At 58.1% G+C, this 14,731-nt stretch overlaps 6 protein-coding genes across 6 annotated transcripts; 3 read left to right on the forward strand and 3 right to left on the reverse strand.

The window, feature by feature from the left end:
• Positions 1-115: 115 nt before the first annotated feature.
• On the reverse strand, positions 116-265 carry BCV69DRAFT_241348 (glucocorticoid receptor-like (DNA-binding domain); the record flags this gene model as incomplete). Its single annotated transcript, XM_025490009.1, has 1 exon — positions 116-265. A coding segment is annotated over one exon (150 nt), but the record flags the coding sequence as incomplete, so codon positions are not given.
• A 3,090-nt stretch (positions 266-3,355) lies between these two features.
• On the forward strand, positions 3,356-4,825 carry BCV69DRAFT_24234 (hypothetical protein). The gene is made up of 4 exons (XM_025490032.1): positions 3,356-3,624; positions 3,714-4,016; positions 4,533-4,615; positions 4,792-4,825. Exons 2-3 carry the CDS (start codon positions 3,737-3,739, stop codon positions 4,595-4,597), a joined length of 345 nt encoding a protein of 114 aa, XP_025351400.1. The 5' UTR covers positions 3,356-3,624; positions 3,714-3,736; the 3' UTR covers positions 4,598-4,615; positions 4,792-4,825.
• Positions 4,826-5,142: 317 nt separating this feature from the next.
• Positions 5,143-8,152, reverse strand: BCV69DRAFT_24068 (hypothetical protein). Its single transcript, XM_025490000.1, has one exon. It carries the CDS (start codon positions 8,058-8,060, stop codon positions 5,343-5,345), a length of 2,718 nt encoding a protein of 905 aa, XP_025351401.1. The 5' UTR covers positions 8,061-8,152; the 3' UTR covers positions 5,143-5,342.
• Positions 8,153-8,335: 183 nt separating this feature from the next.
• Positions 8,336-10,373, reverse strand: BCV69DRAFT_289107 (ribosomal protein S5 domain 2-like protein; the record flags this gene model as incomplete). Its single annotated transcript, XM_025493661.1, has 3 exons — positions 9,841-10,373; positions 8,863-9,765; positions 8,336-8,785 (listed from the first exon to the last, which is right to left on the reverse strand). Exons 1-3 carry the CDS (start codon positions 10,288-10,290, stop codon positions 8,336-8,338), a joined length of 1,803 nt encoding a protein of 600 aa, XP_025351402.1. The 5' UTR covers positions 10,291-10,373.
• Positions 10,374-10,622: 249 nt separating this feature from the next.
• On the forward strand, positions 10,623-12,273 carry BCV69DRAFT_296528 (hypothetical protein; the record flags this gene model as incomplete). Its single annotated transcript, XM_025494015.1, has 3 exons — positions 10,623-10,791; positions 10,878-11,240; positions 11,351-12,273. 3 exons carry the CDS (start codon positions 10,623-10,625, stop codon positions 12,271-12,273), a joined length of 1,455 nt encoding a protein of 484 aa, XP_025351403.1.
• Positions 12,274-12,882: 609 nt separating this feature from the next.
• Positions 12,883-14,553, forward strand: BCV69DRAFT_24146 (hypothetical protein). The gene is made up of 2 exons (XM_025490014.1): positions 12,883-12,976; positions 13,057-14,553. The coding sequence occupies exon 2, from the start codon at positions 13,113-13,115 to the stop codon at positions 14,082-14,084; it is 972 nt and encodes a 323-aa protein (XP_025351404.1). The 5' UTR covers positions 12,883-12,976; positions 13,057-13,112; the 3' UTR covers positions 14,085-14,553.
• The last annotated feature ends 178 nt before the right edge of the window (positions 14,554-14,731 follow it).

Below are 14,731 nucleotides of genomic sequence, written 5' to 3' on the forward strand. Positions count from 1 at the left end.
GAGGCTGGGGAGCTCTGAAGGCATGGGGGTTGTAGCGAGACGCCATCATGATATGCTCGGTTGGCAGAGCTCCACCCAATTGCGAAGGATGGATCATGTGCTGCCTGCGGTTCTTCCTCGCTCTGGGCTTGATTACATCCGTCTTCAGGCTATGCGGTCTTGGTCTTCCCTTCACCTTGGCGAACAAGCCGCAAGCATTGCATAGGAGCCCTCCATGGCCATCTCTCCTCCACAGAGGTGTGGTCCTAGTCGAACAATTGCTGCAGATAGGCCCAGTACCATCGTCTGGCTGAGAGTTGCTGGCAGGACCGGTAGGGGCAGTGCTGGCTGTGTCTGCGTCCCCGGTGCCATCCATGCTGGCAGACTGGGATCCATCAGGGGAAGGTACCGATATGCCGCTGCCATCCCCTTCCTCCGAAGAGCGCGATGGAGCTTGCGGGCGACTTCTGCTGGGATCTGCCAGGCGCTGCTGATACGCGCTGTCCCCTTCACTGCGGTTTCCCGACGGGGAAGGCGGCTGTCCTTGCATTTGCTGTTGCTGTTGCTGCCACGCAGCTGATGAGGGCGACCATGAGCGGTTGAGAGCGAAGGATCGTGGGTCTGAGCTTGTACTTGCATCAGCTCGCGGGCTAGCGCGCTCCGTGCTCAGATCATCGGACCGTTCTGCTTTGGGAGCGTAGCCTCCGTAGATGGCTACTGGAGTGTAGGGAGCCCTTTCGTGTTCAGCGTCTGGCTGACTCCGACGCCGCGAGGCGCCATTGAGAGCGAGAAGTGAAGCTAGGGATGGTAGGGTGGGGGCATCGCTTCGAGCGGCGTGGGAGGAATTCATTGCAGCAAGGCGCTGTTCCGGAGGATACGAGGATGATGAGGACTCTGCATCGGTAGAGGATCCAGAAGCTTGAGCTATGTCCTTCCACTGTGGCAGCCGAGGCTGCTCGTCGCCGCTCATGTAGGTGTAGTGGTTGAGCGGGATGGAAGGAGGGGTTGTGAAGGAAGGCTAAGTATGGATCGTCGTCGTCTACTTGACTGCCTTCATCCAGAGCGTCAATGGGAGAGGTCGAGCCAGCAGTGGTCTACTGATTGCAGGGGTGATGCTGGAAGTGGGGTAGCAAAGAGTGTAGAGGGATCAGTGGTGGTTCGAGGAGGGCTTACGTTGGGCTCTCAGGGGAAGGTCCTTGATGGGACATGCTGGTGATGGGTACGCTGATGCGATGGGACAGGAAGAAACACTTCCTGCAGCTCCCTTGCATTTGGTCGCTTGCTGGGCATTGCAGCAGCTCGCTTCTGCCTCCGTGTTCTTCCACTTCTCCCCGTCACCATCACCAGCCTGGTCCTCCTGATTTCCGCCCAGCCCGGGCTGCGTACCTTTGCTCTGAATCTGCCAATCGTAATCTTCTTTGGCTCAAGAGCAAACCTCATGGGACCGAGCCAAGGGGTCTTTGTCCTTCATTTACAAGCGTCGGCCATCAGGGCAGAAGCGAACCAGGGCGGGCGGATACAGGGCCGAGGTCGGGCGATCACCCCGGCCCTGAATCTGACTGCCACTAGTTTTCCGTCGCACTGACCTCGCTCCCATCACATGCGCACTGCAGCTACTCACTGATTGACTAGCCCTTGACGGCCCGTTTGTGTTGCCCGGCGTGGTAGCTGAGCACAATTAAGGAGGTCAACAAAGCGATTGGATGCCGTGGCTACCTTGGTAGAAGGAACGATGAAGGTGCGGTGATGCAATCTGGTGCTTCCCCGGTAAGATGAATCGAGTACGGGGATCGGGGCAAGATAGAGGGGGAGATAGACCAAAGAGAACAAGGGGGAAAAGGGAGTTGCAATGAACGAAGGAGCAAATAAGGGAAAATCGACTATGCCTCGGGACACAGGCGCATAGGGGAGATGACGCTGCCGCCGCCGGGGAGCAAGATTGTGGCTGCTGAGTGATGGCGTGGCGTGGCTGTGATCAGCGGGCAATCGAGGAGCTGTTTGAGATCCTGGAGTTGATAGAGTGAAGTGGACGGGCAGATTGCCAGTGAGTACGGGATATGGGCCGAGGAACAAGGCGATGTATGTGATGGTGAGGAGGGAAGAAGAGGCAGGCCGAAGGACAAAGTATGGGCCGCAAACTTCGGGACTGGAGAGGTGGGGGGGGCGGGAGAAGCGTGGAGGAGCCAAGGAGAGCCTGAGATGCGAAGAGGGGGCGTTGAGAAAAGCGGAACAGATGGGTTTGATGCTGAAGTCCGAAGGAAGCTAATCGTGGGCCCTTGGGAAGGTGGGCGCCGCGGCTCTTCACCAGGTAATTCCATCCCGAGGGTAGCTCCGAGCCATGTGTACCATTGCCTCAGGCTCATCCTTGGTCGTGCCGAGGCGGGAAGAATGACGGCCCAGGACAGCCACAGTTGGGCGCCTGGCTGCTGCTGTGCCCTGACGTCGCCTGGCGGACAAGATTTGATTCGCAAGCGAGCTAACCGCAACTGCCGTGCAGCCGGAGGAGCCGGCGGGGCAATCAGGCCAAGGCTGACTTTGCAGATGGAATCTCCGGAAGGCCAAGGCAGGCCACACCATCGTCGAGGCACCAGACCCGACGGACAAGAGGGGGCGCAACCCCCACCTCCGCTGCTGATCTTCACCTTGCTCCAAGTGCCGCTGCCGTCGGCCAGAGGCGCCAGTGGATGCACTGTGCCCTAACTGGAACACCCTTACGAAATGCATGCAAGCACACATCCACGGGAGCAAGTTTATTCATGACAGCGCACGATCGAGATTGCCGGTAATTTACTGTCTGATCAGAGTCAATCATGCGCACAGCAGGGTAAGCCTGGACGACTCCTTGAAACTATTGGCTCCTCTCCTCCTTCTAAAGCAGCCGGGTGGACCCGGGGCAAAGGCGGGAAGGACAGGAACGCATGCCAAGCGAGGATATGATGCCAATCGATCTTGCTCGGCAGGGAGCAGACGATGATTGCTCGCTTGGCAACGCGGGTCTTTTTTCCGGTTTAAGGCTCCGGAAGATTGACGTCTCTCCCGCCTTTGATCTCGACCAGGCAGTCGTCTCGCACGAGTGGCATTGCAGTGTGACTGCAGAGCTGCGCTTCTTCCTCCCGGCCGACAGTCAACCGAATTGTAACCGAATTGTAACGGAGAAGAATACCATGACGGTGCATGTACCCTCTCATGGCTAGTGTTTGCCCCCTTGTTTCCCGCGTCTGGTGCCCCAAAGGGGACAGTAGATACTGCTCCTGTCTCACAAACCCCGCCCGCCCTGAGCGGCTTTGAGCGGGAAAAGACGGCACAAAAAGGTCGCCACATCCCGTAGTCTCTGGGCCAGTAGCATCTCAGCTGCTACATCCTTTCGAGTCTTGCCGCTGCTCAACGGGCTTCTGTGACGCGTCGTCGCGCCCTGCTGATTGGGCTCCGGGAAATTCGTCTGCAAGATTGCAGCGTCGACGAGGCGAGAATGCAGCCGATCAAGGTCTCTGCTGCGCCACGCAATTTTTCTCGCACGTAGTTCCGCACCCCCCTCAGGACACTCAGAAGGCAATCTCCCCCATACCTCCCCATACCTCCTCGGAGCCCATGGTCAACTTTCCTCCATACTCCGTCTGAGTCGCTCGGACCCTCCAGGTGCATAATGTAAGGTGGGGGCGAATACCGGACAAAGGGCGTCACAAGATGAGCTGATAGTGTCCGTGGCTTCTGCTGATGATCGGCTGGCTTCACAGCCCCGTCGGGCCTTGGCCGAAGAATGACACCCCTCGGCAAGTCTCTAGTCTGGTTGAAGAATGAAGCGCCGCCACCACCTGCCCCCGTTACCGTCAGCCGTCTCTGCTCTTCTCTACTAGTGAGTCCTGGAGCCCAACTTTTCTTCTTGGCGCTGCTGATACGGCAAGCGGAGCCTCGAGCTGAGATGAAGGGTGATGTCTTTCCATGTTCGCCCCGGCATGGCGGGAATTCACCTGTCGTCACTTTTGATCGACTATCACGCGGGCCGACGTCCTCTATCAAGACTCCGAATTCCAAAAACAGTCTCCTGTCTCTCTTTTGCCACGGATTGGCCCTACTGATTGACCTCCCGCCGGGCCGATCACTTCGGCGGTGTGATCATGTGCCTGTCCCAAGTCTATCAATGGCGTATCAGACGCCCCCCTCTTTTTTCTCTTTTTCGGCTGCCGAATCTGCCCGAGAGGCCAGACTCGGCCGGGGCGCAAAGCGGACTTGTGACACCCCCCCCCCCCCCCCCCCCCCCCCCCCCCCCCCCCCCCCCCCCCCCCCCCCCCCCCCCCCCCCCCCCCCCCCCCCCCCCCCCCCCCCCACCTCGGCCAGCACCTTCTTCGGTGCTCTCCCGCTTCCCGCCACCACTCCTGACGCCCTCTCGGACATTCCGTCCTACCAGACGATACGAGGTGGAGATACAGACACAATCAAGCCGGCGTAAAGGTGTGCAGAATCTGATCGGTCAAGGACGGGAGGAGCGCGCTAGTACAGAAGGTTGGTTGTGGAGTTGAGAGCCCGACCGACCCATGTCGGGGCTGTACCGTCAGTCGGCCGAGGCAGAGATTCGGCTTCCTCTGTCGGTAATGAGCCGACGCAGGGTACAATTTTCTAGCATTGCCCGCTGTACAAGGTAAGCAATTTGGCCCAGCCGGGCACTTGTACCAGTGATACATTCCCATGTGAATCCATGTGAATCGATGCAGATCGGGGGCGGTGGGGGAAGCTGCCGAATGTGGGATCTCTATTGGCGTGGGAAGAGGATCGCCAGAGTTAGCGAGCGCACCGCGGATCTGACACGTTTGCAAGGTCAGGGATTTCCGAAAGTATGAGCTCCGCAGGGAACAGATCCGAGGGTACGAGCTTCAAGGAGTAGCTCCGAAGACCTACATCACTTTGGATTCGAACATCTCCGAGTCGCGGCGTAAGGAGAGCTTCACAGCATACTAGGTTCAGCATCAGCTACGTACTCGGCCGGCTGGGCGCGAGTTTGCCGGCGTGCCACAGCAGGAAGATCTCCGAAAAGTGGCGAGGATCGACGATAGATCCGCCCTTGGCACAAGCGAGATTTCATACATACCAAGGGCAGGAGTTGATGACGACGGTGTGGGAATGACACTCGAGCACGGCATCGGACTTTTAGCATCAGCCGATCAATGCCAGACCAAGAAGCCGATGAATCAAGCGTAGTGATGCGTACGTGCTATCGAATGAGAGGAAGATGGGCCTGGAGGAAGTTCACAGCGCGTCAGGTTGGGAAAGACGCTTGGGAAGACCTGAATGTGATTAGAGTACAATGTACGAGGCCCAAGGCCGGAACGCAAGCTGAGACACAAAGGTGGGAACATCACGGAAAGACCTCATCGGCCAGATCGATAGCACTCAGCGCATCGCACCGCACCGTCCTCTTCCCTCACCTTGGCAAAGCTGTCCAATTGCTTCCCGCACTCTCCTGCTCCTCCTCGAGCCGTAGCTCGTGCCCCTATGGCACTGCTGCCAGAGGAGCTAGCAGCCATCGATCCGCGACAGACGAGACACTTGCGATGCCAGTGCGAGCCGGCTGGACCTGGTACGCTCTCCAGTGCAGTAAGACGGCCAGTACAGCCGGCACAGCTGAGCATACCGCCGTACCGCGAGACTGGGGAGGCGATCTTGCTGGGCGAGCCGGGCGTTGTGTTTGCGGCTTCGACTGAAGGCAGACCTTGACGTAGCAGAGCACCTGCAGTAGGGACTCCAGCACCATCGAGTCCGGATCGGATGGGGCTCCTGCTCCTTGGTGCGGGAAAAGTGCGCGATGGAGACGCACTGGAAGAGGCGAACATCCCAGCTGCGGGATTCATAGCAGCATTGGGTTGATGACCATTGAGCAGGGTCCGTGTGGGGGGTGCTGCACCGCTCGTGGCTTTGAAACGCTTGCTGGCCTCACTCAGAGCCAGTACCGGTCTGACCTCGACTGACTTGCCCGCTGCTAGTCGTCTAGCGTCTCGTGCTCGAGCTTCCAACTCCTGTGCTTCCTGAAGTCTCTTTTGTTCCGCTTGGTACGAGTCGGCTCGTCTGATAAAGGAGTGCACGGCAATGTGCTTGCGCTCAGTCTCTGTCGCGCTCGGACGAGGCAGGCTCCGAAGAGTAGGGTGCTGATGATGCGGGGATGAGGTGTCATCAATCGTCGCGGTCGTCTTGCGAACCGCGGCCGCCTCAATCAAACGAGGTACGAGCCTTGCAGGAGGTGCACAAGCTGGATGCGCAAAGAGGGGCAGGATGTACGCACTAGACCTGTCCGAATGGTAATCTAGTCTCACGAAAGCCCTCCCACCATCGATGACTGCTTTGCAGACGTCGCAGCGAAAGCAGGCCGCGTGAAGGCAAAGCGGTCCATCAAGATGTGCTTTGCTGCCCGGAAGCGTGACCATAGTAGCTTCTTGCCCGTTAGTGCCGATTGCCTCTACGCTGGGACCCTCGAAGGGACCTTTGCCGCACGCCGCACAACTGATGCCGTTAGAACTGGACGGAGGCTCCGCGAGGCGATCGTCACTGCACTCAGAACGCACTGGAGCCTTCGCCTGTTCCGTAGAGATGGGCGAGACAGTTTGAGTAGCCTTGTTTCCCATCTGAGACGTCCGCAAAGGACTGACGGCGCTCGTCTGCTGCTCTGCTTCTCTACGATTGCGCGGTAGTGGGAAGCCACTGCTCGTGTGCGTCTTAATCGGGGATGTTGTTGCTGCAGTCTGAGCCAAGTCCTTTGATGGACTGAGACTGCGACTTCTTGACGGTATTTCAGCAGGAGGCTGAGCGCTCGACTGTCGAACAGGACTTCGACTCAACGCTCTGACGATCGGAGGAGGTACCTGTTGCTGCTTGATCTGTTCTGAGCGGCCCCTGTGGCTTCCGAACTTCTGCGAGAGCTCGGCAATAGTAGCTGTCATTCTGGTGTCTCCCCTCTTCGTAGGTGTCCCCACACTTCTCTCGAGGCCGAAAGGGAACTCGCCCTCGGCGCCATGACGCATGGTCGTGCCCAAGCTGGGGCTGAAAGCCGTCGCAGCTGCCATAGAACCCGAAGCATGGCTCCTTCCTACCACTTCCCTTCGACGAGGAGCAGCTCCAAAGCAGCCTTCGCAGGAGGGTCGTCCTTCCATGTCCAGCATGATGTCCGTCCCATCTCCACCAGGCAGCTGACCTCCACCAGCATCGCAACTATGACATCGGAAACAGGTGCCATGATACAATCTACCGCCTCCTGCCTTTACGTAAGTTCCGCTCTCCTTGGTGCTTCCCAACACGGGCTTCTGGCAGATTGAACGGGCGCATACACCCAGGGCGTAGCGCTCTGTGTAGCAGCTCTTGCAGTAGAAGCTCTGATTTGTGGCTCCTTGTTGTACGGCACTAGCGGGGGGGACGTATACGGTACTGTCCCTGGCGAAGACGAGGTTACAGTCCGAGCAGGCCCACTTGTTGCGCGATGAGGCTGGCTCGATGACCGAGCCGCATACCTTGGACAAGAGTCCCCCAGAAGCGTGTTGTAGGAGTGGCTGCGAAGGACTATGTGCCATGTGAGCATGTCTGGGTTTCAGGGCTGGCAGACTGCCGATAGATTCATCGCCTTCGAGGCTCTCTGCACTGCCTGAGAGCGAATGGGGTGTAGCCCCTGTGCGTGCAGGGAGAGGACTGCGCTGAGGCGAGCTCGATCCTGGCGGGCTGACGAGCGAGCTCAATTTGAGGTCTCGAGAGATCGAGCTGGGCATTCCGACCCCGAGTGAGTAGGCGGTAGACGACGTGGGGTTGCGAGAGGAGCGCATCCACCTCTCCTCCTGTGCTTCGATAGTAGGCTGCGTCTCATCTCCTTCGTCCTCCTCCCCTCCTCCTGTCATATCGTTCGCAGCTTGTATCCCCGAAGCGTACCTCGAGACCCAGGGGTCTGCTTTACGATTTGAGAGCACAGTCATACCAGAGAGGGCGGAGACTTCACCTCGAGAACCACAGCGGCGACATCTTGCCCCCAGAGAGAGAGCCTCCCCGCATGTGCGACAGTAGCGGACAGAGGAGGAGCCAGAGGACGGAGAGGACAAGGCTGCTGTGGCCATGTGGTGTGATATGGCGTGATGGTATAGGTGCAATCAGGCCCTCGCAGTGGAATGGTAGGAGGGATGGTGTGAATGGTGAGGAAGAGAGCGTGGAGGCGTAGAAGGTCATGCAACGGCGTCGTTGCTGCTGCGCCCCTGTGTCCCGCCAAACAAACGCGGAAAGGGGCAAATTCTCAATGTGCCGCACAGACCACGCCCACAGGCAAAGAAGCGCAGGAATGTTTCGGTAGGCGGTCCGGACATCGATCGCAGGCAGTGACTCGATGTCATTGATGTCATGACCATCCTACCGCTTCGGACAGACCCCTGACATCGGACACTCCTTCCAATCGGAGGCCGCCACGCCTCGATTCACTTTTGTCTTCATGGCCTTTGGCGCCTCCACTCCGGCTTAGGAGGACCCCGACACTCAATCCCTTCTCCTTTGCGCCCATCAGCGTCTTCTCGATCTCGCCAGCCCTCGACCCAGCGGAAGTCCTTTCGGAGATGTAAAGCACGTAGAGGGCATCGTAGCCGCCAGCTCCCGGCACTCCACCTCCTACGACACCTTCCACTGTCTCAATGACCCCTTGGATGAGACGACCCATCTCGTCAGGCTCGATGGGAGCTCCACTTAGCTTGCCCAGCTCGCGCATACCTGCACGAATGGAGCGCAAGGCGTTGCGAGCTGATACGAGGTGCGTCATGGGATCTTCCGGATCATCCATAGCGGTCGGAGCGGGCCACTATTGTACGGATGAACAAGGATGAAGCAGATCAGTAGCTATGCATCGAGTGTTGCGCTGCTCTGTCCACAACTCACAGCTTTAGACCTTAGCCCGGCCGCCTTGTCTAGGGCTTCATGATACCGGCTCGCGTCAGTATCATGCGCTATTTTAAGGCTGAGCAGCGCATCTGCTAGACTCTGGTTGGACGTCGCGAGCACATTGTAGAGCTGCTTGGCCCACTCGGGCTTCTTCTTTCTCCACTCCATCACCTTGCCGACTAGACTGGGGGTATTCGAGCCGGCGTCTACGTCTGCCAATAGCATCTCGATGCGAGGGGGCAGCTCAAGAGGAGCCGGACGGGGTATACTTGAAACGGATGCGTTGTTGCCATTGCCGAGGCTAGACGGGGCATAGTGCAGTCCCTCGTAGGCTGTTGGATGAGAGCCATCCGCCTTGGTCGAGCCTGACGAACCTTCTGCTGCTGACAAAGGGGACGGCTTCCAGAGCACATGCCGAGGGTTCAAATGAGAAAGCAGGTCAGGTATGGCGCGGAGGTCCGTAGGCTGAGCGACACAAGAGATGAAAGAGGTGTCTTCAGTCGTCGTCTCTCTGATCGCAGCATCTACACGGCGCGGCCGACTCACCTCGCCCCCTTCCACGCCGATAGCTGGGACCTCCTGCAGCAGTGCCTCTAATGCCAATGGGTCGAATCTTCTGAAGATCTGGCTACCCCAGACCGCCGAACTGACATCGAAGCCACTTCCAACTTTCCCCTGTGCTGCGCAGTGAGCCAGCTGAGCTGCATTGTGAAGCAGAGCAAGATCCTCGTCGGAAAGGTCTCGGCTCACTACTCCGAGGTGAATGAGGAGAGCGGATACCAGGGACGTGGTAAGGGCTGCAGAGGAGCCCAGGCCCGTCTTGTGAACTTTCGAAATGGGACAGTGAAGGTGATTGAAGGGTGCGAGGCTTTTGAGATATTCCGACGTGGGAGGCATGGCCTGATCGAAGGCGTCAAAGACTTAGATGTCAGTACCGGGAAGAGGCCGGGATGCGTCAAGCCGTCTTGTACTCACTTCTTTTCGCTGAGAGTAGAAGTCATTGTCAGCTAAGACATGGATGTCTAAGCCACTCCCTAGTGAGGTCTTGAGCTCTTCCTGAGACTTGTGCTGAAATGCTAGAGCTAGGCAGTAAACGATGGAAAGGCACAGGAAAGGTGATCGGCCTGCATTGGGACTCTCTGCTGAGGTTTTGCTAAGAGTGATGGTTGCTTGTGTCACATCTAAGGAGAACGCCCAGATCGCTTCCTCGAACTGAGGGCTGCGTATTGTGATGGGGACGACAGAAGGTGAGGTCGATGCGCTTGACTCCTGCTGAGAACCAGGGGCCACGAGAGAGTAGAAGCGCGAGTCGGTGCCTACCACGAGGCCTGGGTATGCTGGGGAGAGGACAAGGTAGCCGCCTGCCAGGAGCACCTTGCCGGGCGAGGATGCGAGGGTATAGCTGGAGGAAGCTGGCGTCGTCATCCTTGCTGCTTGTGCGACAGCGGTGTGCGAGTAGCAGGGGTGATGGTGTCGAGGAGCAGCGGTGGTGAGGCGGGGTAAAGTCTTGGTGGCTGAGGATGCGCAAGGCGGAAGCAACTGCGACACGAAGGACTGACCACAGAAGCGAGGCGGCGAGGTGCGGCTACGCCCAAGGCAAAGGCAGACACTGACTGACACCTCGGCGCTACCTATCACCCCGCCCCACTCCTCTACCGCCTGCCCGCCAGCGCACCTGTGCTCCCAGACATCGTCCTTGCTTCGTCTCTCACCCGTATCTCCTCCCGCTCCCCCACCTCCTCGTTGCGGCACCTTCCATGAGCAAGTTCAGGATCAAACTCAAGCTACACCCTTCCGAGGAAGCCGGCAACAACCCACCACTGTCTGCTGCTTCCACCTCACAAGCAACCCAACCCCACGCAGCCGACGAAACTGGGGAGGCAACGTCGGACGCGGGCGGGGCAGACGTCAGCATGGCAACATCCAGTCAGTACCATGTTGCTACGAACAGCATACAGATTGCAAGCCTTCTGACGCTCCTCACATTCACGTACCTCACTTCCCCCTCACAGATGCAGCAGATTCGGAAGACGAGCTGGCCTCCGAGGATGAAGATGATACAGGCTCCAATGCACCATCTTCGTCAGCAGCCGACGGCATAGCAGGACAGCATCTACAGCGCAGCCTCGGCAGCTCATCTTCTAGGATCGCTTCACCATCACTCGTGGCTCCAGTCAAGGGCAAGCGCAAGCCCACCATCAGAGACGAGGTGGGACACATGACAGCAGAAGAGCTTGACGCTCTGCCACCGGCAAAGAGGAGGAAGGGAGCAAAGGCGAGAGGAGCGCCTGGCCCGGGAAGGGGATGGAGGAAAGGTCTCAAGATGGGCCAGAAGCCGATATATGCGTTGCCGGACACCACACCGATAGCAGAAGGTCAGTACTTTCCCAAGGTCCCTGGCTCGATGTTTTACTCATCTTGCTACGGTTCGCTCACCATCCCCCTCACGTGCTTCATTTCTTGCCTACTTCCACACATTGTCCAGGCACACCCGCTACCTTAGCTTCCGACTTCCACCGATCCTCCCCAGCGTCCGCTTTATCCCCCTCTCCAATGCGGTCGACCTCAGCGGTCATCGCGCCATCAGCATCAGGTAGCAAGGTCACAAAGATCGGTAGTACCTCGACTGCAGCCACAGCTCCTGTCGCAGCTCCTTCTGGCCAAGCACTTATGCAAAGGCAACAGGCGATCCCTGGCCGACCCTCCCAGGCCGTAGCTGCTGCATTGGGTTTCGGACCACCGGTCAAGCAGCCACCGAGGCTTATCAACACAGCGGGAACTACATCGAATGCGACTACCGCTGGTGTGGAAGGTCTCATTTCAGATCCGAATCAAAAGCCGCGGCGATGGTATTACGAAGAGCGTCAGCTCGTCAACCTTGGGGGTAGAGTCGTCAATGTCAAGACTTGGTGGGGAGGCAAGAATGAGTCCTTCGATCCCATCTCTGATAGGGAGAGGGAAGAAGCTGCGAGAGCTCAGGCAGCATCAGACTATGCGAAGGGGCGGTCGGGTCACGATGCGGATGACTCCAGGGGCGGTTCGCCTATGACATCCAAGACCTCAACACCCAGACCAAGCGCCAATAGCGTTCTTCAAGCAGCTTCGGCCGCTCTCTCCGCCAGTAACAATGCATCTTCACTCCGAGGGGCACCCGAACAGGCCGCAAGGGGAGCAGCTACGGCGGCTAGTAGACCCAGCACCGGCAGCACTGGCTTCTTCTCGCCTTCTCTGACCCGCAAAGTCAGTAGCGGCTTCTCAACGGATCAGCAAGGAAGCCCAACACCCGCCACTGCTTCGCCATCAGCTAACGGCCATCTTCCTAAGCCCAAGTTTCAGCCAGGGACGGGATCCATCGCTGACTGGAAAGCATCCAGCGTTGGCAAGCCTGCTCCTAGCGGCCGGAAGTGAAGGGAGCAGTGGGACAAGGGCAATGTACAACACGATCACACAGCAGCATTCAGCGCCATGCACACATTTCACAATGACAATAGCAATACACATCATGCCACTGCCTGAGCGTGATGGCTGTACTCTCGGTCCAAGCGGTCCGAACGAAGTGGTTGTCGGTATCGAAGCTGGTGCAGTGGTGCTCCCTTCTCTGCTGAGGGTCTCTCGTCACCGATCCCTGACGGGATCAGACGCTAGCCATTACGCGTCAGGCTAGCGAATGACTCGACTTGGGTGGGTTTAGGGATAATCACATCGGCCAATGGTCCTGCGCTGGGATGTAAGAGGCACTCTGCGCGAGGCTCCCTTGCGGTACCACAGCTGCGTGACGGCATCCACAGCTGTTGAAGCGTGTTACTGGAACACTCCCTTTGCCTTAGCCGAAGAAGAGTGAACAAGCGCTTATCTGCACAGGTCATCAACGCAATGTCTCATCGCGTCGCGCTGCTCGAGGTTTCACTCGGAGGCATTCCTCCCGCCAGAGACGCGTCTTGATGCCGTACACTGAGACCTCAGGAAATGCTTCCGCGAGATGGAGGCTTAAGATGGATGCCTCCCCTTGGCAACATCTTTCCCTTCGACTCTTCACTCTACGTCCTACCCACCTTTTGACCCACCCTTTGTGCTCATATATTTGCATCCGCTCCTTTGTGCAATCGACTAGGTGAGTACAGCGCGTTCGGAGGCCGCGGTCGTATGCTCGCGGTATACCGACCTTGCCAGCCTTGCTCCCGCGCCTGATAGTGTGCCAGCTGTCAATCTACACTCTGCCATACCTATCAACACCCTTCTTCTTCAAGATGCACTGCATTAGCAAGTTCTTCTCCACTCATCTGCTCAACAACCGAGCCGGCCATCAAGCTGAGGCTGGTGAAGCAGCCAACTTGGACGGGCAGCGAGGCGCCGAAAGGTTCTTCCCGCTCGACGCAGCCCTCGCGTACGTTCCCACCATGGGCAGGTTCGACCTCCGCACCGAGGTGCTTCGAGCAGCCGACGAAGCGGCATGGGCTGCTGATCTTCTTCAGCCAGCCCCCGGACGACGGAGCCCTGAGCACGAAACCGAGGCCCGCTTCGAGACAGAAGAGCACATCTCTCACGAGCGCCCCAGCACCTCTGCTCGAAGCGTCGCGCCTTGCCCTTGTTCGCACCGACGGGTCCAAGCAAGCCCTGACAGTCGCCTCGTACCCATCCTAGAGGATGAGGAAGAGTCCTACGACGAACACTACAAATTCAAGCGAAACTCCCATGACTCAGAATACCATGCTCACGCTGGGAACCACTGGCGAAACGCCCCCACCCGACGAGCCTTTCGCAAGCGAGATTCCCCGCCCTCTGCCTCGCCCGAGGAAGCCTGGTGGACCGTAGAGGACTTCGCCACTCCTCTTGTAGCTCAGAGGTCCTCGGAGTTCAGGATTCGCAAGCACAATTTCAACGAGGTCTTCCCTGGCAAGCAGCAGCCAATCAAGAAGCTTCGACTCGACACTACCTTCGTCCTGGACGTCATCCCCGAAGTTGTCAAGAAAGTGCGCTTCGAGCTGGACACCGTCGTGATCCCAGACGTCAAGATCGTGCACTTTGACTCTGAGGTGACCGAGTGGCCCCTCTACACGTACGAGTCTGATGAAGACGAAATTCAAGTCGAGGAGGAGATGTGCGAATGCAAAGCCTGCCGCAGACTGACATTCGGTGAATATGAAAGCGATTCAGACGAAGCAGATGTGATCTTTAGGAGGCCTGGCGATTTCTGGCTGTGCTCTGAGCCCAACGACTAGCTGCTTCCAGAAGTATTCCTTCACTGTCAACATCTCTGCACTCATCCACTCACTGCTCGATTCCCCCTCTTGTCGTACACCCTGCATCCATCCATCCAATCTGTCGTTTCTTTTGCTGCTCCATGTCTGTACTTGTATCATAGTCTCACCCAAAATTGTGCCCTCTTTGAATTCTGAATAGACAATCTCTACCAATTCTGTAATGCGAGGCGAGCCAGAGAACGCTCACAGATCGCACTAGTGCAACGACAGGCGTGAGAGTACCTTGAGGGTCAAGAGCTCGGGCACCGGAGGAAGTCGAGCCCGACGTTCCTCGAAGCCTCTGGAGCCCCTCGTTTTCTGTATGAGCGGCAAGGAAGTGCACCCTTTTCCCCGCTTTGCCTGGACCCTCCAATTACCCCTGGGCTCACCCGGATCCTGCTGTCAGGCACCGTCGGTCCGAAAGATACGAGGTGGCCAATGTGTGCCTGATCACGCGTGGGTATGTGAAGAATCACCGACGCCAGGGCCCTGCCCAGCTCAGTGGTAATCTCTCGGACCTCAGAAGAGGAATGCTGACCAGGATGCAATCGAGATAAGAGCTCCTTGCCTAAAGATCCGGAGCGACGGGCTGCACTCCGGCCCCCCCTCCAGCCATCGGTGCCCCA

This window comes from Pseudomicrostroma glucosiphilum (genome assembly GCF_003144135.1).
Source record: "Pseudomicrostroma glucosiphilum strain MCA 4718 unplaced genomic scaffold BCV69scaffold_1, whole genome shotgun sequence".
NCBI classification, from domain to species: domain Eukaryota; kingdom Fungi; phylum Basidiomycota; class Exobasidiomycetes; order Microstromatales; family Microstromataceae; genus Microstroma; species Microstroma glucosiphilum.